Source organism: Ambystoma mexicanum, chromosome 4q, assembly GCF_040938575.1.
Source record: "Ambystoma mexicanum isolate Mex_15411 chromosome 4q, UKY_AmexF1_1, whole genome shotgun sequence".
NCBI classification, from domain to species: domain Eukaryota; kingdom Metazoa; phylum Chordata; class Amphibia; order Caudata; family Ambystomatidae; genus Ambystoma; species Ambystoma mexicanum.
This window is the reverse complement of record NC_090928.1, coordinates 709,602,549-709,627,103: the sequence shown is the minus strand read 5'-3', so window position 1 is coordinate 709,627,103 and position 24,555 is coordinate 709,602,549. Positions and strand designations below refer to the sequence as shown.

The window sequence follows — 24,555 nt, the reverse complement described above, 5'->3', positions numbered from 1 at the left end:
TGAGCAATTGCAGGGCAATGTGAGCGTTTCATCATTTGGAGAAGTGCATACCGTTTGTCATTATGGGATGTTCCATTCTGTCCTCCTCACGAGTTGGGGAGTAGCCTAGCGGTAAATGTGCCGGGATACCGGCCAACGATAATAGCGTTACCGCAACTTGGTCCTTTTGCGCCGGATCCCGAGTTGCTGTGGCGCTGGTAATCGCCATTTATTTTGAGTCCACAAGACTCCATGGGGCTTTTCTGCGCTATTACCGCGGTACATCTCCAACTTTCTGCCAAACTCGGGATTTGGTGGAGCGGTAATGCAGCGGTAAATGCGTTTCTGCCACATTTTTACAGCTCCACCCAACCCATGCTGAGGCCCACATTGGTGGATTATGCAGCACATTTCTCTTTACAAAAAGGTTGCCAGTGCGCACATTCACACAACCCATTGTAAATTAGCCATCATCAGTGAAAGGAGGTGCACTCGCATGCCTTTAGTTGTGGGGAAAATGTTCTGAATCGTACCTTTAGGTTAAATTTGCGTCTGTGTAATGTGAACGAATTGTACCTCCTTATTCTTAAATCCAAACTATTGAAGTATTTCAGTTTGCCTAACATTCTATTTCAGAAACTTTCATACATATTTCTTTAAGTGCCTTTTATTTTCAGCCACTAGATGAAGTACTTAACACGACGGTACTTGGCAATATCGTAAATTCCACAGGACATGTATATAGGGCAAGGCAATTGGTCTGCATTACTTGATGTCCCCTTGGAGCAGCGTCAGGATTTATGCAGATATCAAATAGATCGTCTCCGAATGTGCTAGCAACCTTCTGATCTACTTGTGTAAATTACTGATGTGCAACAACACATTTTCCTAACCTCTACAAAAACTCTCCTTCCCTCTAGATGTTGGTTTTAATTGCAGACTGCATTTGCCCACCGAAACGAAGGTACAGAGTGGAAAGATCGGGTAGGTTGCATTGAGCCCTTGTGTTTTCATTTTCCAATGAAGAGTATTCTTGCTAAACTCTCACTCCTAATGACACAGCACACAACATGACATCTTGGCTTTTTTGCCCGGGCACCACAATGTGTATGTGTCTGCATGCCTACATCTTTAGTTATTTATTTTATGTATTGGGTGCTTATAACGCCCCTATATAGCAAATGGTGTTTCGTTTTGTGAAATTAGTATTAGAAAAGAATAGAATAGCATTTAATAGAGATGCACATATTAACAGAATTCACCCATATGGCCACAACATAATGTCAACAAAATCCAAACAAGCAAGGCCTGCAACGTCCTCTCTCTAACGTCATTATTCTGCACTGGTCATAGAATAGCATCAGACGAAATGTCCAACACTAACCCCGTCCATAAATATGCTGTTTTACCTGAGATAAAATCACGATGGTGTCGCGGATTAGATGGAGTTCCATTCCCAGACCCCACAAGATGTAACACAGTTTTCTTCCCTCTTCGTTGTGTACAGCATGAGAGGTCCTGACTTATTATCCAATCAAGACCAAAGTATTTGAACAGAACAAAAGGACTTTACTCTGGCCATGGAGTAACTAGGAGCAAGTGTAAAGTGCACTTCCACAAAAGGGGCAAGCTCTTCAACTTGATCCACCGAGTTTTCGGAAAGCAGAACAGCTTTTCGCGATGTTGTGTGAAATGCTCGCCCATTTTTAGAGACCAGCTGCGCCTGACGGCTCTATTTTGAACAGTCTGCATTTTATTCATTCAATTCTTCAGGAGACTTATGTATAGGATGCAACAATGTGTAATCCTCTAAAGGGCTAGAGAGTGGATTAGGCACGCCCAATGGACACGGGTAACAGAGGACACACATGAGAAATGTGGCCAAGATGATAACAAGCACACTTAGCTACGGCGCTGATGTGCCGCTCGAAAAAAAGGTGGTATAAAAATGGGCCATCAGTTGTTCAAAAAGAAAACTGGGGCATGGAGGGGGAACGTTTCTTTAGGACAGACAATGGGAAGTGCATCCAACTCTGGCACATGCCCAGTCAGGAGAACCTTTGTCTTCCTACCATTAAGACAAATCCAATTTGCTGCCACCCAACTCTGGAACTGAAGCAAACAGTCCCCAATCCTTGCCTAATCTCTAGCACACAGATCAAGCAGCAATTGGGTGTCATTGGCATACCTCTGAAACCCCATGTCAGACTCTTTGATCAGCCCCAAAATAGAGCACTGGTAGGCATTAAGGGGTAAGTGTGGTACCTTTTGGGACTCCATAGGAGACATCCAAATTCCCCAAAACAAGAAGTTGTGATACAATATCCAGGGTTCGAAATTGAGATTTGGTGCTCAGGAGCTAAAACCAGCTCCTGGGTGTTGGAACACTCTATAGGCAGGAGCTACCGCAGAGGAACTGGGGGCTACCAGAGAGGCTCCTTCAACATTTTGTACATTCTGTATGAACCCTTGTGTTTAAATGTGCATTAGATGTGTTCTAATTCTTCTTTATTAACATTCCCAAACAATCGAAAATAATGTCACATTTACATGATTGGAAGGCACCAGTTGGAGCCAAATGTAGCTCCTGGTGCATGTTGTTTTCAAGCTAACCATGCTCTACTCTGCTAGAAGCACGAGCTAAATAGCTCCCAGCCCCCTCAATTTCGAACCCTGATGATCACAGTATTCATAAGGCAGATGTAGTAAAGCAATGGCTGATGGAAAAACTCTTGAAACCATACCAGAATAGGCTCCTAGCGGAACATTAGAAGAAGACATTTGACCAAGAATTACATATATTTTCTGTTTAAGAGATGCTATTAAATTTTCCTAAGCCAAGTAATGATTGGTTCGAGAAATAATCCACTTTGCAGGGATTTTTTGGAACTGTGGTGCTGTGTACATGACGGTTTTACCTTGCATCTAACAAATACTACCAAAGAGTGCCTAGAAGGCCATGTCCCTTTATCTTCTGGGGAGAAAATATCTTCTGTGAGGAAAAACTGTGCCCTAATCTATGCATTTAGATCAATGCCAGCCAGCAACTGGGTTTCATTGGTTTACCTCTGAAGCACTGTGCCAGACCATTAGATCATCCCCATGAGAAAGCACAGTTAAGCATTAAGGAGCAAGGCGAAGTTTAGTGCCCCGTGGGACTCCACAGAAGACACCCAATTCCCCTGCAAACAATACTTTCTGATACATGATCACAGAATTGATATAAGATGGATGCAATGAAGCAATGACTGGTGGAAAAACGCTCTGTGAGGAAAAACAATTTCAAGAAACATGAATCTTTGTGGGGAGCTTCTAAGGACTTTTACACCTGACCCCCATGCAGCTCTTTCTGTTTTCCTTGTATTATGTCCTTCACCATTCTTGCCTTCTTATCCTGCACATGTCTTCATGTTTTGAAATCTTCATTGTCTCGTACTTATCCTTTCCATGCTCCTTGATGTAAGGAGAATACTGTGGTAACTATTTCATTTATTTATTTTTATTTCTGCATTTATTTACAGCGCCCATAACCCATAGGTATCTAGGCGCTAGTTTCTTTGAGAAAGGGCAGGTTAATTAATACACGCTAGTTTATTTTTTTATTAATAATTAAAAATAATATTAATTCAAGCGCGGGTCCGGGATTCAAGTCTTTGTTTGCTCAGCGTGGTCTTGCTTCCAAGACCTGTGCGTTGCCACAGAGATATCCTCCCACCCCATTACAGCCAAACTCAAATACTGTTACCATCACTTGGTTACATGGAGTTAGCATGGGATTACAAGTGGTGGTAATCTCCCATTTTTGGATTCCGTAAAACTCGCTGGGGATTTTTGGTGGATTTACCGCAGGTGGAATTATTGTGCGGTAGAGCCACTGATTTTTGGTGGTAAGCAGAAAGATTTACCTCTACCATTTTGCTGGAGTTTAGAGGAGCACATGTACAGGTCCTTTTTAGCTTCCGCCCCTCACCTCCGTTATACTGGCACAACAGTAGAAGAGCCCTATGTGTGACACCAGGTATTGTCCCAATAACGCATTTAGTGTATGAGAGACAATATGCACTCAGACAACCTTACCAACGAACTAAAAGGGTAGTGAGAGATTTGCAGGAATCACTAAACTTTGAAGAGTTGTAAAGAAAATCTGACAGCTGCAGAGTGACGTCATGAAGGGAAGACACAAGGATGCACTGAAACGATATGCAAATACTTAAAGTGTGAATATATAGCTGAAGTAACAAGAGAAATATGTAATCGGCTATGAAGAAATCATGTGCACCAAAGAAATAAGTGAGGACAGATGAAATGAATGTACAAGCGCAGAAACACAAGGTAGATGAGACATATAGAAGCTTGCTGCAGAAGAAAAGGTAAGGGGACTAAAGCGGCCATGAGAAAAAGATGGACGCCAGACTTGTGTTGCGACCAATCAAGCTACCTCAGGGACAGAACAGGGCTGCAGCGTCAGGAAACGCTGGAAAAACTACTTTGTGTTAGGAATAAAGGGGAGTCTATTGGCCTAGGATCAAGGATGCCACATCAAGGAACAATTGCACGTCACAAATGGAGTCAAGAGGATAAGCAATTGTATGTAAGACATATTTAATAAACAAAGAAGAAAACATCTGCAAGTGCCAAGTACTGGACATTCAAAGATGCTGAAAGCTTATGTGAGGTAGATCAACCAAGTCTCCAGAGGCCAAGAGAAGTAATGACACATAGCCTAATTGAAATAAATAGCACTAAATAAAAGGTTGACAAAATTGTGGTGTCTTCACAGGTGATTCAGAAGCCGAAAACAAGGGCTATTCATTAAGCCCTAGACAAAGATAATGGTGTACCTACAATCCCTTAAAAGTCCCACAGCAGAGAACAGGCTGCAATTCAACTACAAAGAAGAAGCCTTGGCTTAGGGCTTGACTTATGAGAGAAGGTGGACTCATTGGGCAAGAGGGAAGTAGTCTGAAGTTGTTCTCTGCACCTGAGTTTTGTTTTGCTTATGTGCTGCTAACAAGCCGAAAGTCCAAGCTTGGGAGAGAATGGGCTTGATGTAGCAACATGCTATACAATGTTGCACAGGCCAATCCGCTGCTGTTCCACTATAATCTGCATTATACATATTTAGACATGGTTGAAGGTGTGCCTAAAATATAAGGACAATCCAGTAAAGTTACTAAAACTTATGACATATAGGTAGATATGTTCCCTTAAACAATCCCTCCGTTAAATAGGTCTAACAGTTTGCCTGCATACGATGATGTCATAGCTGATGCATATTGGGCTATAAAGCCTTTGTATAATCGGATTGTTATTGTGAGTGCGTGGACTACAATTTGTTGTTCGCCAGATTTCCCTATTTTATTGATCTGATAATAAAGTACTACTTTGCCATATTCTTTGAATCTGTCCAGTTATTTAGGTCTGATATCATTATTGGTAATTCCATCGAGCACATGCAATGCCTCAAGATGCTACTGCACATTTTCGTAGCAGAGGATGGTTTCGATCCGTCAACATCTGAGTTATGGGCCCAGATCTAGACTTGTGGACGATCAATGACTTTTGCCATTAGCCAGGAGATCGTAGAGTTTCCTGTGGAGAACAACGTGCAATACACACGTGTGAAAAGAATCGGTTGGAAGGTGCCCCTTTGAAGAAATTCCTGTCCGGTCCCTGCAGGTGCCCCACGGACTGAAGGCAAACTAGTTGTTTGGGGAAGGATCGATGCTGAGTGACTCGAGCTGAGCCAAAGGTGTAAGAAGAGCATTGAAAGTGGCAAATATAAGGGGAGGGACTGTATTGTAAATATATGTATGTATATCATTTACAGGATTTTTGGAAATTAGAAAGAAAAGAAATAAAACAACATCATTGCATAGATTTTTAAAATTGGTTAAACATTAGATTTTATGTTAATGTGCGGCTATTGATGGTGCTTGCTCAAATTAATCGGTGTGGTATATTTGATAAAGTAAATAAAAGGATAACAAATCCGGTAAGCATTGACAGTCAAAACTGATCTTTCACCATGGAGAACACTCCGCTTCTACATCTATGCTGCACACTGGCAAGATATACACCCAAAATGACCATTCCATGCTGTATGGGTCAAAGGCAACACCAATAAAACACCCATGCCATGGCTGCAAGAAGGCTCATCATCAAAAACAGTACTGCGACATATGATAACATACTTGCATGCTACATATGAAGGGAAGAAGTCACAGAAAAGACTGTCAGTTTTAGAATCATGGAAGATGTATCAGAGTGAGAAAGAACATCAACCTGAGAAGGGCAGGATTTAACGCCTTCGGCTCCTCTTTCCCTTGCTGAAAACAACAGCTCAAACACTAAGGAGCAGGGATGTTATCCTTCAAAGGAATTGAAAGCACCAGAGGGATATGGCAATCTGACATGCTAGCCCCCCCGCTTATAGCAGTGAGGACAATATGGATGAGAACAAAAGTAGAGAATGCAAATATATGTCAAAAAGCGATGAAGTAAACAGCGTGATGAGAGAAAGGACAGACAAATAGAGATAGAAGAGGAAGCAAAAAGACAAAGAGAAGCAAAGGACAAACCAAGGAAATGAGGATAGTACAGTATGAATGGATGGGAGGACAAATATTACTCAAACTAGATGACAAGGGCATTGATGGGGTTAGAGAAAGAGAAAAGCGGGAAAAGAAAGAAAGAGAATGAGAGAAAGCATATAAGGAAGAGATGAAAAAAGAGAAGAAGTGAAAGGAAGAACAAAGAAGGTCTGAGGAAAGGAGAGACTAAAGGAGAAGAACCTAGAGGCAAGAGGCGATAGAAACACAGAGATTGAAAGTACGTAGGTCACAAAGAAGGCAAGAGTAAGAAGAGAAAAGGGAGATGAGGAGAAGGGAAGAGATGAACAGGAGTAGTGGACAACGGGATGATGAAATAGATTTTCTATTCAACAGAGGCATGGTGCCAATTGAAGCATGGACCGATGGGAAGAAGAGAGAGGGTCACCACAGCCCCATAGGGAGCTGCAAGGGATAACGAGAATACAAACATTGGCTGACGAGCATGAGGCAGAAGACATAGGGAAAAGGTTTGGAGATTTGTATAGGTAAATGAGGGATAAAGATGGGTATAAAACCAAACAGAATGTCGAATGTTCTCTATCGAGGGAAACAGGAGGCCGGTCAGATGATGTAATGACAGACAAACGTAGAACATTGTCTTTTGGTACACTAGATCTTGATGATGTGGAAAGGGACATCAGCCATACAAGTTGGGGCATAATGATGTCAGACGAAGAAAGGGAAGAACAAAAAAATGCCAGAACCAACACCATACACTGAGCGATCACAAGTACCATCATGAAGTGCAGGGGCTATATCCCTGCCTTATTTAAGCAGGTTAAGTTCACGGCCAGGACGGATACGAATGGACGAGACTAGCCCCACCTGTATAAAACAGGAAGTGTAGGTAGGTATGTTTATGGACCAGGATTTACACGACTCCCATTATTAGAGAAAGGGGGAGGATGACCACAATATATACAGTGGCCACGAATGGACAAGGATAATTTCAAATGTAAATTACATAGCAATATGCGACATAAAAGTCCTGCTGTCAGCCATTCTAGGGGAGAGGGCTGATGACATTTGGAGATGAGCTGGGTATGCAAGTGTAACTGCACAAAACACGACACATGATGGAGTGCCATTTAATAATTGCAGAGTAGACGTATGGCAGGCGGTCAGGGTACAATATCCCGATACATCAGACATGGGTGCAATTATGATGAGGAAAATGGATGAGAATGAAGATCCTGCTGCCTTTTTTCAACATATTCAATGGCATTAGTTTACCACATTTTATGCCAGGCACTGCCTGAGCCAGTTTAACAGCAGATTAGGAAACAGGTAGGGATCGAAGCGAAGCCATGGCCAAAGATACAGTTGACTATCGTGCATCATTGCCAATTGTTGCAGGAGAAAATTAAGAAGAAATCTGAGAGTTGAAAGCAGGAGGAAGTGAAGTTAGTTCAGAAAACATCGTCAAGATTAGCCATAGAGGGAGCAGTATTGACAAGTGGTGAGTTTGTGACTACACAAGAGATATGGCCCGCGCATCAAAGCAATGTAGTGTACCGTGTGGATCAGAGTGGATACAATTTTGGGCCATGCAAGAGAGAGAATGGACCTAGGGGAGGATGAGGTGGATTTCAAAACCCTCAGGGAGGAGGAGAAGGATATAATAACGTAAAATGCAGAAATGTTGAAATTGTGGAAGGATGGGACATATAGCGAGAACACGGAGAGGTAGAGGAGGCATGCACCAAAATTAGCAATCTCCTAGAGGGGCGATGGGCTATGTTCCACTATACAATACAGAACCACAAGAGTTGTATGCCCAAGATCACATGCAGAATCAGACATGTGCGCTGTTGCAGTTTTATAACACGGCACACTCTAGCCAGGGACTCCTTCCCTGACAGTGAACATAGCGCACAATAAAAACGTGTGTTATCTTTAATAAACCACAGATTTGTTTTGTCTAGGCCTCCCACCCGTCTCGCACCCACCTTCACCAACAACCCATGTCACAATGGACTAGGAACCAGGCCGGTGTGTATCAATAAGATATGTATTAATTTATTATTTAATGGAAAAAGGAAAAATATTCAAAATACAGTTTTCCAACAGCCACCAATGTTGTGGCAACACAAATGTAATGATGCCTTCAGAACAATTGGTTCAAAATCCTAACACAGTTAACATGGATCTTTAATGACAAAACAGGAAAAACGGTTTTAAAGCAAAGGATAGCACCAAGTTAAGCACTCCCCTTGCAATACTCACCCTCAAACATCAGCTAACTTAATTCCCTTTGAATAGAAGGCAGTGGCAAGGAGTAAGGATAAAGAGAGAAAAATCGGATTTGGAGTACAACCCACCACCCCGAGATGGCAAGCCAGAAAAGAAAATGAAAACTTGTTTTTAGAACAAAATGGCAGAATCGGATTTGCTTCTTCCTCGCACAGTCACTCACAACTGCTAGGGACTGGTAGAAAAGAATTTTGTGTTGCTACACTTGAGGAGATAAAGAAGCCTAAAGACTATAATCTGCACACCAGGTCAGCATGGAAACAAGGTAGGACTAACGATTTTGAGGAGAAAGCAAATGCAAAAGAAAAATACACACAGCAAATGGAAACTCGTTTCACACAGGATTTGTAATGACAGGTAGCTATGGAAAGGGGCTTAGCTTTCAAAATCGGAAATTGTTTTTTACAGACAAGGAAAGAGGCAGATAACAGTTAAGACGCTAGTAAAAGGGGTCGCACTCAATGGGACTACGGTCTGGGGTTTTCAATAGCACAGTTGCAAATAGGAATTCCTAGGGAATGCACACAATACACGGACAAATTTGGTTTTCAGTGACAAGGAGACTTTAATGATTATAATTATTAAAAACACTCAACAAAATTGTTGATTTTGAATGGCAACAATATTGAACGTGAATTTCAATGGGGGAATTAATTGTTTTATTTCAAAATGATACTAAGGACTTATACAGACAACTGAAAGATTTATCAAATGAATACGCTAACGTACACAGGCTAATACAGACTCTTCTATGAAAAGGTGAATGAATTATACTGGCAATTTGGGACTTTCAATGGGATTTTCAATTGATTTTCTATGGTATTTATGTTACAAAAGGAGAGGGGTATGCAATTTAGGACTGGGGTTATTTGCTACTTACAAAGTAAGCCTTGGTTTGGGATTCTGGACAGCCAGCTGGATCTCAGGACCCTCTTGACAGCTAGGCAAGGGGTCTGGTCTCTGCACTCTGCCTGGATGGGATTCTGGACCACCAGCTGGATCTCAGGACTCTGGACAGCTAGGCAAGGGTCTGGTCTCTGCACTCTCTTGGATGGGATCAGCTAGGCAAGAGTCTGGTCTCTGCACTCTCTTGGATGGTATCAGCTAGGCAATGGTCTGGTCTCTGCACTCTCTTGGATGGGATCAGCTGCCTCTGTCCTCTTTCTCCTGTCTCCCTGGATTCTTCTGTGTCTGTCTAACTCTATCTAGTACAGTCCCCACTTCTATAGCCCAAATGACATCATTTATTTTACAATCTGGGGGAAGTACCCTAGAATTACGCCTACCCTGGGATAGGACAGCCGACCATTCTTCCCTCCGCCCCCCTGGCGTCATTGGTTCAAGCGGAGAGAGCATCATCTGTCTGTTTGTCATTTATTAGAGTTCTTTGTCCTCTGGTCAACTTTTTAGCAAAACTGAGCATTGTATTATAACTTCAAACTTATACTAGCCCCTGCCATAAGAAATAGATAGGCAGTTTCAGGGGGTCATTGGGAATTAAAGAAGCCGATCACTGACTCTGTGTGAGGTAGCATGGCCCTTTTCATGAAATGCATAATAGCTATCACTCTGCAAATGATTAAGGATATTCATATTCATAATATACATCTCCATCTTTCCACCAACTGTCATATATGTCCCATTTTAAAATCAGCCAGAAACAAGTCTTGACTGGCCATTTCAGTTCACAAAGTCCTAGGAACATGCACTTAGTCTCTAATAATCCATCTGGGAATCACATGGAAAAATACCTTAAAACAAAATTATTTATTATTCTGAGTACTGGGAAAAATGCTTAAAATGAAGAAATCCTTTAATGTCAATTTGGAGGATCTGTCACATATGGGAGGGTGGTGCTTCATCCCCCACAGCCGAATGTCTCCCCCTGGCTCAACTTGCAACAAAATACTTTTATTGCACCCTTTGAGGTTTGTCAGTTTGTCCTTGGGGTGGTTGCAAAAGGAACTTGCACTTCTTGGCCAAGCACTAGCCACACTTGCTTTCTTTATCTTTCCTGCCAGTACTGCCTTCTAGTCTGGCAGAGCAGAGGATCATCACGCCCTCCGCCACATCACATGTCATTGCGGAATGGTTCACTTATTAATGCGACTTCCAGTGGGAGGCCAGGCTTTCAATTGAGTTTTATGCCTGAGCCCATAGACTGGTTTTACTGGTATTCTGAGTCTTTTTTCCAAGGTGACTGCAGTCTTGTGGGGACGAACATAATGTACATTGTGTAGCCAACCCCCCACCCACACACTGACATGTCTGTGCAAGCAAAAGCTACCGTTTCACATTGGCTTCTAAACGTAATTTTTCCTTATTTTCCTTCACACGTGTGCAAGCCGTATTTCATTTAGTGTTTGAAATGCGGTTCTGTGGGTCATGGGATTTTCTTGGAATTTGTCCTTTTGAGTGGGTTTGCAATTACTGCTGGTTCATGGACATAGAGGGGTACGGCACAGGGTTCTTTGATTTGACATGAAATAAAAAGGAAAAGCCAAGACGTTTTTTTTTCCATTTGCAGTGTTTTGGAGCGCTGCTGTTCACATGAAAGGGAAAACACAAGCCGTGTCGGTTGCAATGTTCAACTCCTTGCCCCTCATGTGATTTAACAGTAAGACAAGGCAATTTTGGATGTAGTGCATAACTTTGATGTTCAGATGCAGGAAAAACAAACTCAGGGCTGTTTTTGAACGTAGGGCATAACTTCTTATTGTTCAGCTGAAAGAGAAGTAAACGCAGGGCCGTTTTTGGTTAAATGTTTAGTTTTTCTTGTCATTCACTTAAAAGAACAGCAAATGTAGTGCCGTTTTCCGGGGATGCAGTGTTCACATGCTTGCCACACATGAGCCAGCGAAAGCCAAGCATGGCCGTTTTTGTGGAAATGTTTAATGCAGCTTCAGGTGAGACGGATTTCTGTTTCAGGGCCTTAAATGCAACCCACAGCGCCACAAAAACAGCAAGCTCTGTTACAAATGCAACCGCCACAAGGGCAACCACAGAAAGTGTCTATGCAAACACAACAGATACAAACTCAGCAAACGCAGACACAACAGGCCATGGTACCGCAATGGAATAAGAATACAGGAGTCCTGCAAGCACCCACACCTAGAATAGGGAGTGTGACCATGGTCGGAGGAACTCCATTCACAGGTACAGGGATGAATTTATATCCACAATAGGATACCCTGCAGAGCAACCTGATGTGTTCAGTACTCTCTGTGACACCGGACCCCCAAGAGGAACCAAGGGTCAAGGTAACAATAGGAGGAAAGACATTTTTGTTTCTCCAGACTACCAGGAGAGTTTTTGTTTAAACCAGAAATACATATGGATGATGAAGAAGGACAGGTCATACCCTTAGAGTCAGAAGCAGCAGTGGTGAGAGAAGAAATTGTCCATGGGACAGATGATGAGGGAAGAGGATGGGGAGCAGTCATAGCCTTCAGGGAAGGATATAGGTTGATGGACTTGACAGACAAGCTGCTTTTCAGGTATGATTGTTCAAATGATGAGTTAGCATTTTTCATAAGCCTCTCTGGATTAAAGTGGAGAATCTTTGTATATAAAGCGGAATGTATGTATGTGTGTGTGTATGTTTTAAACGGCTATACAAATCCACACCATTAAACCCATGTCTACCAAATTTCGCATGGATTCCTCATTTGTCTGGGTCAAGATTATAGTCTATGTTTGAATGCAAACATTTTATATGCAAGAAATGTTTAGGATGTGTGTCTGCATGTAGTCTAGCTATACAAATTCACACTGTTCAAACCACTGCTACCAAATTTTGCATGGATTCCTCATTTGTCTGGGGCAAGAATGTAGTCTACCTTTGGATGCAAAAAATTCATTCCGTAGTTACCCTCATTACTGATGCTCTCCCTGATTGACTACAATAGGTACTTGAAGGAGGCAAAACATGGACAAGTTTCTGAGGCAAAATGTTTGATGTGTTGGTTATTTATTTGAAACGTATTCCTACTGTATACAGTCTGAAAGTGTTTATTAAAGCATTTTTAAAGGGAATTAAAAAATGTGTAATCCTTTTTCATCACGCCTCTCTGAATATGGGAAATGGCAAAGTTACAGTTTACTTAATTTCATTCATGAGAAGAGAGCACAATCTATCAATCTTTAATGGACATTTTCTCAAATATGCTGAAGCCATTGATTGACTGAAACATGCCGCACAGAAAGCAAACATCACTTGGAAAAGCTCCATCTGATGCAAAGCGAAAATCAATATCAAGAGCTTCTGAAAGACAACAACAAACAGCAGCACGACCTGCTGACCAGAGGACAAGAGCAACTTTCTCCAGGACAAATGAGATGCCAGAGCAAACTGAAGCAAGACTTGCTGACATGAGGACAAGAGAAACATCTTCTAGGGCGCATGAGACACCAGAGCAAACTGAAGCAAGACTTGCTGACAAGAGAAACATCTTCTAGGGCGCATGAGACACCAGAGCAAACTGAAGTAAGATTTGCCGGCAAGAGGACAACAGCAACCTTTTCCAGGGCACATGAGACACCACTTGATCAGGACACGGGCAACACCGGGTACTCCAGCTAGTAGAGAGATACCACAGAGAATGGTTATGGTAAAAACAGAAACAGTCATTTTTCCAAGAAGATTTTGAGAAAGTACCAAACATTTAATGGACCAACAGTCCATATGACATGGGTCTATTGAAAGGAGCAGGAGCAGTTAAAATAAAGCTTAATCCAGGACCAATTTTGCCATGAGCAAAACAATATCCCATGTCCAGAGAAGCAGATGAAGGTATATTTAACACAGCTCTGTACCCAATGACGACATCAACTGGGGGTCGTGGAGATTTATTCAGGATATCTTTCCCCTAAACAATATTGTTGAAGCAACATTTCCTTTGGTTCCATATCCTGCTACAATATTATGTAACATCCCATCTAAGGCCAAGTAATTTACAGTAATAGAACACATTCTTTTGAATTCACCTCATGAAGACTCACAAGACTTGACTTAATTTGCATACAGAAATCAGCTCCTAAAGCATGCTCTTTTTCAGGGGTACTGTGACTCCCCCTCAATCTTAAATGGGTTTCTCCAGATGGACTTAGGTAACATGCAATTTGAGAGTGCAATACTCCAGTACATAGATGACATATTAGTGTGCAGTGAAAAAGAAGAGCAATGCAGGGAACACTCAGTTCGACTGATGACAATACTAACAGAAAATGGATGCAAAGTAGACTAACAAAAATTACAATATTGTTAGGAAGAAGTCCTGTATATAGAACAGTTGATGTGTCAAGAAGGAAGAAAAGTGACACCTGAAAGAACAGAAGCAATTATGAAGACTCCAGAACCTAAAACAGTGAGGGAAATGCAACCATTTTTAAGCCTGTGTAACTACGGCAGAGCCTGGGTTTTTGTCTATAGCACCTATATTCAACCAGTTTTAAAAGAACTTGAGGAAACACAGGTCGACAAAAGTAAGATTACATGGACATATTAAATGACTGAAGAATTGGAAGAATTAAAAAGGGTGATACGTAGAGCCCTTGTGCTAGGAATTACAAATTATGAAGTATTGTACTTATTTTCTCATTCAAATTGAGATTTTAACAGCAATCTTCACACAGAAAATGACATTGGGACATGGTGTGAAACAGGCATGGTATCAAGAGAGACACAGACACAAGACATAACAGTTTAAAAGCCTTATTCAGGATTTTTGGGTTAGTCTAAGGCCTAACATGCCCTATCTTTAACTTGGGTTTTGCCTCAACTAATGTTTCTAAGGATAGTCGAGGTCCGTAAGTCCCAAAACAAAAACTGTCTGTGTCAAACCTATGCTTGCCCTCACTCTAGAAACAAATGTTATGCATGGTTTCTCTAAAAGTAAAATACTGTCCCAAAGAAAATATATCCAAGACTAGATTTAGGTGCGCTTGTCAGGATTGGTGCTGCGAGTGGTGAACTTGTCAGGATTGGTGCTGCCAGTACACAAATAGTTCAACTTAAAAATGCCCTTGGAGTTTTCAGGCAAAGTTCTGGTAGTGTCAAAACAACTTGGCCCTCTTGGACTCCCTTCCCCAAGCCTCTGGAAGCAGACAGTTCCTTTAGGCCTCTCTTGGTTCCTTTCCCCAGGTTTAGCCCCTTCTTGTTACAAACGTATTCACAGTTTCTTCAGGCCTCTCAGGGTTCCCTTCCGCAAGCGTGGGCCCTTCTGGTTTAAAAGTTTGCAGAAGGTTCACAAATACAACATTTCTCCTTGGTCAAAATAATCTCTTATACTAATTTAAAGATTTTGATCCCACTTCACCTTTCTCAAGTGGATCTGATGGTCCTTTTAACACTGGGTCTGTATCAGAGACTTTCAAGAATGCATAACTTTGCTTTCTCCTATGCGTGACCACTCTGACACTCAGTCCACTCATCTGCTTTCTTTCTTATTCTGCTACAGGGCTTCACTTTCTTTCTGGGTTTCTGGCACCCTCTTTATTCCTAACTGTTTCTCTCCTTTCTGATGCCTCGTGCATATTTTCCTTCTCTCACGTTCCGTGTCATTCACACTCAGTTTCTTTTTCCTGTTCGTGCTGCTTGCACGCTCTTAATTAATTTCTCTTTCTTTGCGCTGCTTGTACCTTTAACGTGTTTTCTTTCTTTACTCTTGTGCCACTTGCACTTTTAACTCTGTCCTCTTGCTTTGTGCCGCTTGCACACTTTCTTTTTCAGCTTTCCTGTGCCGCTTGCACACTTTATCTCTCTTTCTGCTTTCCTTTCGTTTGTGCCAAATGCACGATTTCCTTTCGTTCGTGCGGATCGCACACTTTCATTCACTCGCCCCAGCTCCAGCCTCACATTCGTGCTGGGTTTCGTAATGCTCAGAAACTCACCCGATAGCACGATGCTGTCAGGAAGCTGAAGTCAGGGTCTCACCACCTACCTCTCAGATACCCATGGGACATGGCCTCCTCCCAGGGGAATGAACATCTGCCTGGTCACAGCTCACAGGGCTTCGCATGCCCCAGTCCGGCTCCTTGGAGACACAGCCCCCTCGCCACGCTGCAACCCGCACAGCACACTGGGTCAGTGTCTCAGCGTCACGCTCTGCTCCAGAGTCTTCAGGGTCTCCCTGCATCAGCTTCCTGGCCACCAGGCTCCATGGCTTTCTCAGCAGTCACAACTTGTTCTTCTTCTCTGGCAATACTCCACCTTTTATACTTTGGTCTGTATTCAATAAGAGTCAGGTGTGCATAGTTGTTGCCAAGTGCATGACTCTGCCTGACTTCATTAATGTGACGTGTTGGTAGTGTAATGTAGCAGGCCTTTTCATTCATCTTCCTCTTCACAGTACCCTAGGGACTTTTCCCATAGGTAATCTTTCTTACTCCCAGACCCTTCTTCTTCATCTCAGTATGTGTTAGAAATGGGGAAGGGGGAACGGGACAGGACTGGTAATATCCGATAAAGGCTGAGGGAGAGTGGGGTCATGCATAACTGGGAAGGGGGGATACTATGTCTCACCCTCTGGATTCTCTTCCCAATCCCCAGAGACCCTCCACTCAGGTGATCCTCCCTCGCTTGACCTCCCCCAGGGTCGGGATCCAAAAGTGATGGCCCTTCCCTGGCCACCTGATTGGAAGATCCCGGGGGAATAGGTAGGTTCAGGTTTCTCACAATGGACACAAACCACTGTCTTACAATAGTGGGATTTTACATCCAGTAATGAAAGGGCATTACCCTTGCAAACAGACATTCGCTGCAGCTGCGTTTGCTATTGAAAAAGCTTCAAGTATTACAATGGGGTGTTCAGTGACATTATTTGTCAAGCAATCATTATTCGCCATTATAGAGAAACACAAAAGTACATTGACTACACAAAGAGCATCAGGGTACGAGGTAATCATTTCGAACCCATGCATTTGCATTGCTCAGCACAAGCTTCAGAAATAGTTTTGCTTATCGCTGCACTCCAAAGATATGAGGGTGAGGAAGTGACAGTGTACTCTGAGTCTGCCTGTGTGACGTCAACTGTATGTGCAGGAGTGTCACGCTGGAAAAGTAGGGGCTTCCACTGCGCAGACAGCACACCAGTGCAACACCTATTGGATTAGCTTATTGAGGCACGAAATGCAGAGCCCACACTAAACGAACCAACATGATTTATTGCAGAAACAAAGCCACAGATGTAGAAACCAAAGGGCAGAATATTTCTCAAGCATTTGTAATTTTGAAGTGTTAAGAAAATGTCAGGACAATGCATGATGGTAAAGGAGGGTTTTAACTATTGTTTAGCGAATTGAGATACAAGGTCAAGCCCCACAAGAAGAGCAAGATTTATGAGGCTCTATGAAGACAAGATAGCACTGGAAAGCCAGTTATGCCTCTAGCATTATTGAAGGTGGTGCTGGAGCAGCTTCACTACCCTGCGCATTGGACTCGAGAGAGTCTTGCTGCTATGATTGCAGAAGATTGGCTTTCACCAAATTTATTAGAACATGTGGCACAATCTATTGTAAATTGCTTCATGTGCCGAAATGTACAGGAGGGCACACTTTGTGAACAGTGAGAGGAGCAATCCTCAGGGCCAATGTCCCTTTCCAACATGTACAAATAGATTTTATGGATATGTTGCAAACCTGTAATGGCCATAGGTACATGCTAGTGGAAGTATGTCCTTTTTCCAGATGATGGACGCATGTCCATGTATCCACCCCAATGCCAAATGTGCTGCCAAGTTCATTGTGCCTGAGGTGTTTCAAGGATGGGGTGTGCGAAGTCCTGCGGTCTGACAATAGACCACATTTTGTAAATGAACTATTTGAGCAGGTCACTCTTTTATTAGGTATAAAGCAGATGTTTTCTTCTGCCTTTTGAAGGCAAGTCCCATTAATGTTCACACCAGAGTAAATACAACCCACCCAAGGCCGAGATAGCTTGCCAGGATAACAAGGTTTAATTGTATAGAATACAAAATATCAGATAAATACTCTACTGCTAGAGAATGTTCTGACTCCAGAAGGATTGCAAGTGCCTTTTGAGAGGCCACAGCATCACTGAGGACGTCACATATAGACTCTAAACGTGCATAGTTCATTGGTAAGACAGCATACATGGTCCTGCTCCATAGGGAATGTCAGGCTACAATTGGTTGGCTTTCTCTGCCGTCAGTCAGTTCCCACATGAGTCAATTGGGCTCATCTCTCCGCAAAGTGAAGGTCAGGTCTCTCATGGGTTACATTGTAAAAACATTGATTATATGCTGAGCCTACTACTACATCACTATGGCATGCACCTGGGAAGCTTGGGGCTGGTGCCAAGGGGACGGGAGGAAGAAATACAGTCACACTGCCCCACACATTCTGTGCTTTGTTGATACTGCTCCTCTCGCACCCAAGGCTCTCACCCTCAATTTAATCTATAATGTTTCTCTCCACTACCTTGCTTTAAAAAGGATGTATTTATGAGAAGAGGTGAAACAGTTGTTCATGATTAGATCTTTTATGGCCAGTAGTTTTACGATTTGACCTGGCGTTGTTCACTATCTTACAATGCAGGGGTGTGGGGATCAGGTCAGTGGTGTCGGCCATGGTTCTGGGTAGGCTCGGTGGGGGTTAGAGGCCTGCTGGCAGGTTGGCTGTGATGAATGGGCACTGCGAGGAGCATGGTGTTGTCTCACGGCCTTGCCGGGCGCATTCCTCTCAGTGAAACTAAGTAATTGCATCAATGGAAGGACAAGAGGCCGCTTAAGTGTGAACTGGTTATGTTGACGCATACGGTTTTAATGATCTGGACCTCATCGAGCCCTTCCATGGAGCTAAGAGCTGTGTAGCGCAGCCATGCAAGCCTGTTCCTCTACCATAATTACAAAATGGCATTTCTTTCTATGCGCATTCTAGGGTTATGCATCTGTTGTTCGTGCTATATTATGTCTGTGTCGAGTTTCATTGCACGGCCCTCTCCCCCTCTTGTACACTACATGATTTCATATGGAATTCGCCTCACATTAAAGCGCCTAGGGGGGTGGTATAGACTAATTTCCATCTCAATATTCTCCCTTTTGTTACTTCGACAGTAACACATTTTTCCCCCTATTTGCGCTCATTTTCTTGTCTCACTGCTTCCTCATAGGCGGGTGTTCCCTTTATTGGCATCCAGGCCCTACACACATGTCTCAAGCTTTGTCCTGCTTGCGCATGCTCTTCAGGTGTACATGTCATATAAATGCAACACTCATCCCCGGCAAGGTCAACACATACTTCTTTGTAATTTCAAGGGATCAGGGGGCCAGGGGGACAATTGTTGTATAATACAATCGTTTAACTCTATCTCCCAGGGGGATAGGGACCATGTGAGGAATAGGGTGATTAGTCTGCACTTCTACTTCTTTTGTACTATGAGGTACTTAAGAACCGCCAATAGAAACCATCATCATTGCGCTATTAGGCACTGCTTTGGCACAACACCAGAGACCCTACTGGCAGGTGCAGAAAATTACCAGAACAAACACGATGATGGGCACCATCATTTTCACCAATGTTCGGAGCCAGGATGGAGCCCTGCTAAGCGCCGGCCAGAACCAATCTTATTCTTGAACGCCAGCTTCCTTTTTCATCTTCAACCCTAGCTCATATACTGCAGCAATGACATGTGATAATGTCCCATTTTCAGCATCTTCCGAAGGTACGCAGGTGCAACATGTACTCCCGATCTTTTGGCAAACACCACCTTCTATTGCTGGCAGCAGATCCAGTATGTACTGGTTCTGCATTGTCATCAGCCTGAGGGGGCGCAGCTCCACTCTTATGACATTGAACCTCTGCTCGGTATCGTTGGCCAATTGGATCAGCTCCCATTGAATGATTTGGAGCCATTTGGCATTTGCTTGTGTCTTTTTACTTTTTATTAGGGGTGCAAAAAATGTCTCTGTGGAGGTGTAGAGCTTGTATTCATCAGGCATTTGTGCAAGCAGTTCCGATTAATCGGTTGATAAGTAATTTGATGCTCTTTTTCTTCTTCGCAGTTGGTCATACGGTTCTTTCTCAGGAAGGATGCGAAAATCTGGTGATGGCAGCGTGTGCTGTGCTTCGATTGTTGGGGGCACTGTGGGTGCTTTGTGAGGCAGTGCCCCCCCTTTCAGGTCTTCTTCTGGGACTACTAACAGGGCTGAGTGCAGCGTAGTTAGCAAACAAAAGCCCCTCTAGGAGGGTGGGAAGTTCAAGCACACCTGTTGGCCACACACCAAGTAGTAGTCCTCAGCTCTTCGGTTCCCTTCTTGAGGTCTGGAATCAGCACAGTCCTGTTAGACCGTTCGTTTGAGCCAACAGAAATAGTTCCTTCCCTGAAAAAATACAGTTCATAAGTCTTTTCTTGGTGCACTTTTACCGGCTTCTCTATGGCTGCAAACCATGTCAATTTTGTGACGTGCTCTGTCCATGATAGTGCCCAAGTGTGATCCATGAGTGCCACAGTCTTTTCTGGAAACCCTAAAAGTCCTTCAGCTTTACACGTGAGGGTTGTTTCTGGACACTTGTTGTTAGTGTATTTTGCCCCCTTGATCACCAGATAGGGTTGTTTCAAACAGTTGGTGTTGGTTAGACTCATTTTGCATTGCTGAACATCCAGATCAACAAGATCAACAAGATCAACAAGTTTTAAGTGAACATTGCTTGCCTGGAAAGCGCTTCTGATCCTATATAGCTCAAGATCAATTAGGCATTGTGCCTCTATCATTGGTACTTCCTCCTGTATTAAAACCTTGGATGCCCCAGATGCGTGCAGTATTAAAGAGCAGACATAGCAACTGCCATTTGTTGTTCGGCTTCCCACTGTACTCATGTCGGAATGCCAACTGTTGGAGTGCTCTGGATGATGGATATCTTCAACTGTGTCTAGGCCTAAGCCATGGTATGCATCATATTTGGGTTTAAGTGCTTGTCTTTTTATTCTCTTTATTCTCTTATGGCATAGTATGTGCCTTTTTGCTACCCTGCTTCTGCTGTTTGTAATATTACATTACACCAATGAATTTTGACATTTGGAAGTAAGATTTCAAACATGTTACGTGTACATACAGTTGTGTGAGAGTTCATTCTATCTGTGGTGGCACATCATACCTGGTTCTGGTCATAGTTTTTCATTTTGTTAAATGAAATAGAGCGCTTTCATTCGTTCTTACATTCAGGCTTGAGGTGAATTCAGTTAAATTGGAGGGTATACTTTTGTTCCATATCCCTGTACTCCCCCCTTCTTTCGGATAGCCAGCCCAGATAAAACATATGCCCCGGTATGTCCCTACTGAAAACACTAAAACTGCATACAGAATGGCTGTGAAGTGCAGGCCACAATTATACGAATGCATTTGTGTGCTACTAACACCATTTCTATCACTCGACAAAGAACAGCTTGACGTTGAAGTCTTCATCGTTGTGTAGTAGGAAAAAACGTGCCAAATAAAGGGATGGGGGCATGGGAAAGTAGGTTAAGCGTGGATAAATTAGGTGGGGGTAGGAAAGGAAGGGAGAGAACAAGAGAGAGAGATAGAGAAAAAGAGTTTTAATTCTTCTTTAGCTGATGCTTTTTAGCAGCAATGCATGTTTGCTTATCTCTTACACATGTACTTATATATTGAGCATTGGGCTACACAAACTGAGGTAGACATGTTGCTTAGTCTTCTGTGGTGGGTACGAAATTGGGTGGGGACCTGCGAACGTCTGAATGGTGTATCCAATATCGGAGGCCCTTCACCTTTACTGCGAGTGAGGTGGAAAACACAACCTCGTAGAGCAATGAAACCTGGGATTGTTCCAGGCTGTCTTTACTGGGCTGAGAGGGAGCTGTGTTTACTGGGCTGTGTAGACAAATTGAACAGGGCCAGGGTTACGCAATACACCCTGTTCTTTTTGAAGAGACTGCTTTTGAGTAGGCCATTGATCTGCTTGACCACCCCATTTGCTTGTGGGTGCTAAATCGAACACATGCAGTGTTTTATGCCCAATAGTGCTGTGTTCTCTTTGAAGAGTTAATTGAAAAAATGGGTGCCGCTGTCAGACCTCAAAATGTAACACACTCCCCATCGGGGGAAAACCTCACGTATGAGGAATTTTGCAGCACACTTGACATCTGAGTGTGTGCTTGGTCCAGCCTCAACCCACCTCGAAAATGAGCATACCACCACAATTAGGTATTGTGCCCCATTGCATCTTTCCCCCATGTCTGCATAATCAATATGCAGCTCCCGAAATGGCCCAATGGGTCGAGCAGGGTTCCTCGCAAATGTCCTGAGTGTCATCCCTGTACCAAACACTTGGCAGCTGGTGCATTGAATGACCATCATTGAGAGATGTTCTTGAAAATTAGGAATAAACCAGTGTTCCTGGATGTCTGCTTCAATGTGTTGCTTGGAGCTATGAGTAGTGTAATGCAACTGCTCAAAATCTGTGTGTAATAATTCCACGGACATCACTACTTTCCCTGTGCTTTGCTGCCTCCATAAGAGGTTACTTGGAGATTGCACACACCAACGTTTGAGCCAAATTCCCTGCTCTTCTTGCGGCACCCCAAGCTGTAGCTTGATTATTTGTGCTAAAGGGAGGGCTATGTATTTGTCTGTGTCTGGCCTTGTAACTGCTGCGACAACATAGTCAACCGAGGTGGCCACTGGAAGGTATGCTACAGCTTTTGTTGGAGTGTGCTGTGCATTTAACAACCACCACTAAAGAAGGTTCTGCGAGGGTGGAAATGAGTGTGTTGAGCAGGGTGGCATACTTCACTGGTGAGCCATCTGCCCGTCTAAAGCCCCTATGTCTCCAATGTGAAAGACCTGCATGCACCGTTGTGATGACATAAGCTAAATTTGAATAGATGGTAATAGAACACCCCCTAAACGACTAAAGGGCATCAATAACAGGTACAAGCTCAGCGACTTGGGCCGAGTAATGCATGGGCAATCTTTCATTACAAGTGTCTCGTAATCATTATCCTCTAGACATACCACTGCTGCCCCAACATGTCTTTGCCCCGTATCCTGGTCAATTGACGCTGACCGGTCAACAAAAAATATTTCACCCTCTTTCAGGGGGCTTTGGCTGTGGGGAAATCATCTTCCTCGCCTTCTTAAGTTGCACAGTCGTGATGTTGCAAATCTTCGGCGGTGCATAATTGTATGAGGAACGTGACTGTGTTTACTCTTTTACACCTTACAACGTGGATGTGTGGGCTTGATAGTATAATCTCATAGACGGATGCCCACTGGGTGGTGAGAGTGGATCCAAGATCGCAAATAATGAGTACTCTACATATAGTGTTACTGATCACTCAATTACAATTGTGGAGCTTTTTTCAATCACAAAGGCCGCAGCAGCAAGAGCCTGTTCGCATGCAAACTGCCCCTGCATCACAGAGTCGAGGGTGACACTGTAAAAGGCCAGAGGCTTCTGGCCCATTGTGCTCTTCTGTGTGAGTACTGCTATCATGAGTGTGCCATTTCAGTGTGAGAAAATGTAAAACTCCTACGTGTAATCTGGGGTGGCCTTTAGATCATTGAAACTCCTGATCATGTCTGCGGTCCAATGTATTGTTTTGTTCACTATCTGTGCTTCATGTACTTCATTGAGGCCCTGTAAGACTGACCTTGTGTATGCTGCATAATCAAGAATCGATGCCCTGCAATAATTGCACAATCCTAAGAATGTCTTTCACTGTGAGTGGCTTTGGATTGGCACACACTGTTGCAGCCCTGTCAGGGATAATCCTTTTCCCATCTTCAGCTATAAGCGATAAGCTGCCCTAGGTAGAGTACTTCCAGTTGGCAGTACTGGAGCTTTGCCTTGTCTACCTTGTACCCGTTACATGCTAGCTGTTGTAAATTGAGCAATGGAATCCCTTTGACAGTTTTGCTCACTGTCAATGCAAACTAGTAAATCATATACGTATTGAATTATCGCGCTGGGTACCTGAATCTTACCTAATACTTCGTGCAGTATCCTATTGAATATGGTGGGGCTTTCGCAGTACCCTTGAGGCAGACACGTATGTTTATAGCGCTTTCCACCCAGGGTAAATGCTATGAGTTACTGCAAGTCTGGGTGCAGGGGCACTGAGTAGAAGGCGTTTTTTTAAGTCTACAATGGTGAAATGGGTTGCTTCTTTGAGGATGCTGCACAAAATGGGGTAGGGACAATGGAAGCTCCTTCTGTAGTACGTCATTAAGAGGGCGAAGATCCTGGATCATTCTACAACTGCCCCCTGTTGCCTTTTGATAGGGTATATCTCTGTGTTGCATGGTGAGGTAGAGGGTACTATGATCCCTTGTTGTAGTAAAGCCTGTATTGTTTCCCTGATCCCCTCCTCTGCTTCTCTGGACAATGGGTATTGTTTCACCAGGGTAGTACTGCCCCACCCTTAAGTGTGATTCATACAGGGTTACTTCTTTTAGCATCCCTACATCATGTGAGCTGGTTGTCCATAAATGCGGGGGAAGGTTCTGTAAATCTGCCTGGCTGAATGGGGGTGGTGCAACCACAGCCATGAGGGGGCTCTGAACTCTCTGGTACTGCACCATTATCTCACACTCACAGGGTATGCACATTTCGTGGATGATCTCCCTGTCATTATTGTCATCTTCAAAAAGCTCTGCATTGGTTAATTCTTTGAGGGGCACAGTAGGATCTATGCATAACACGGTGTGCCAATGGCATCCGTTGGGTCAGT

The 24,555-nt window shown here is 43.3% G+C and overlaps 1 protein-coding gene across 2 annotated transcripts in view; it reads left to right on the top strand.

Moving 5' to 3' along the window:
• The window catches only part of TMX4 (thioredoxin related transmembrane protein 4), a 754,579-nt gene that overhangs the window by 714,301 nt on the left and 15,723 nt on the right, over positions 1-24,555 (top strand). For both annotated transcript variants that reach the window (XM_069608283.1, XM_069608282.1), the window contains exon 7: positions 900-963. In XM_069608283.1, coding sequence (XP_069464384.1) covers positions 900-963 — 64 coding nt within the window. The remainder of the gene's footprint in view (positions 1-899; positions 964-24,555) is intronic.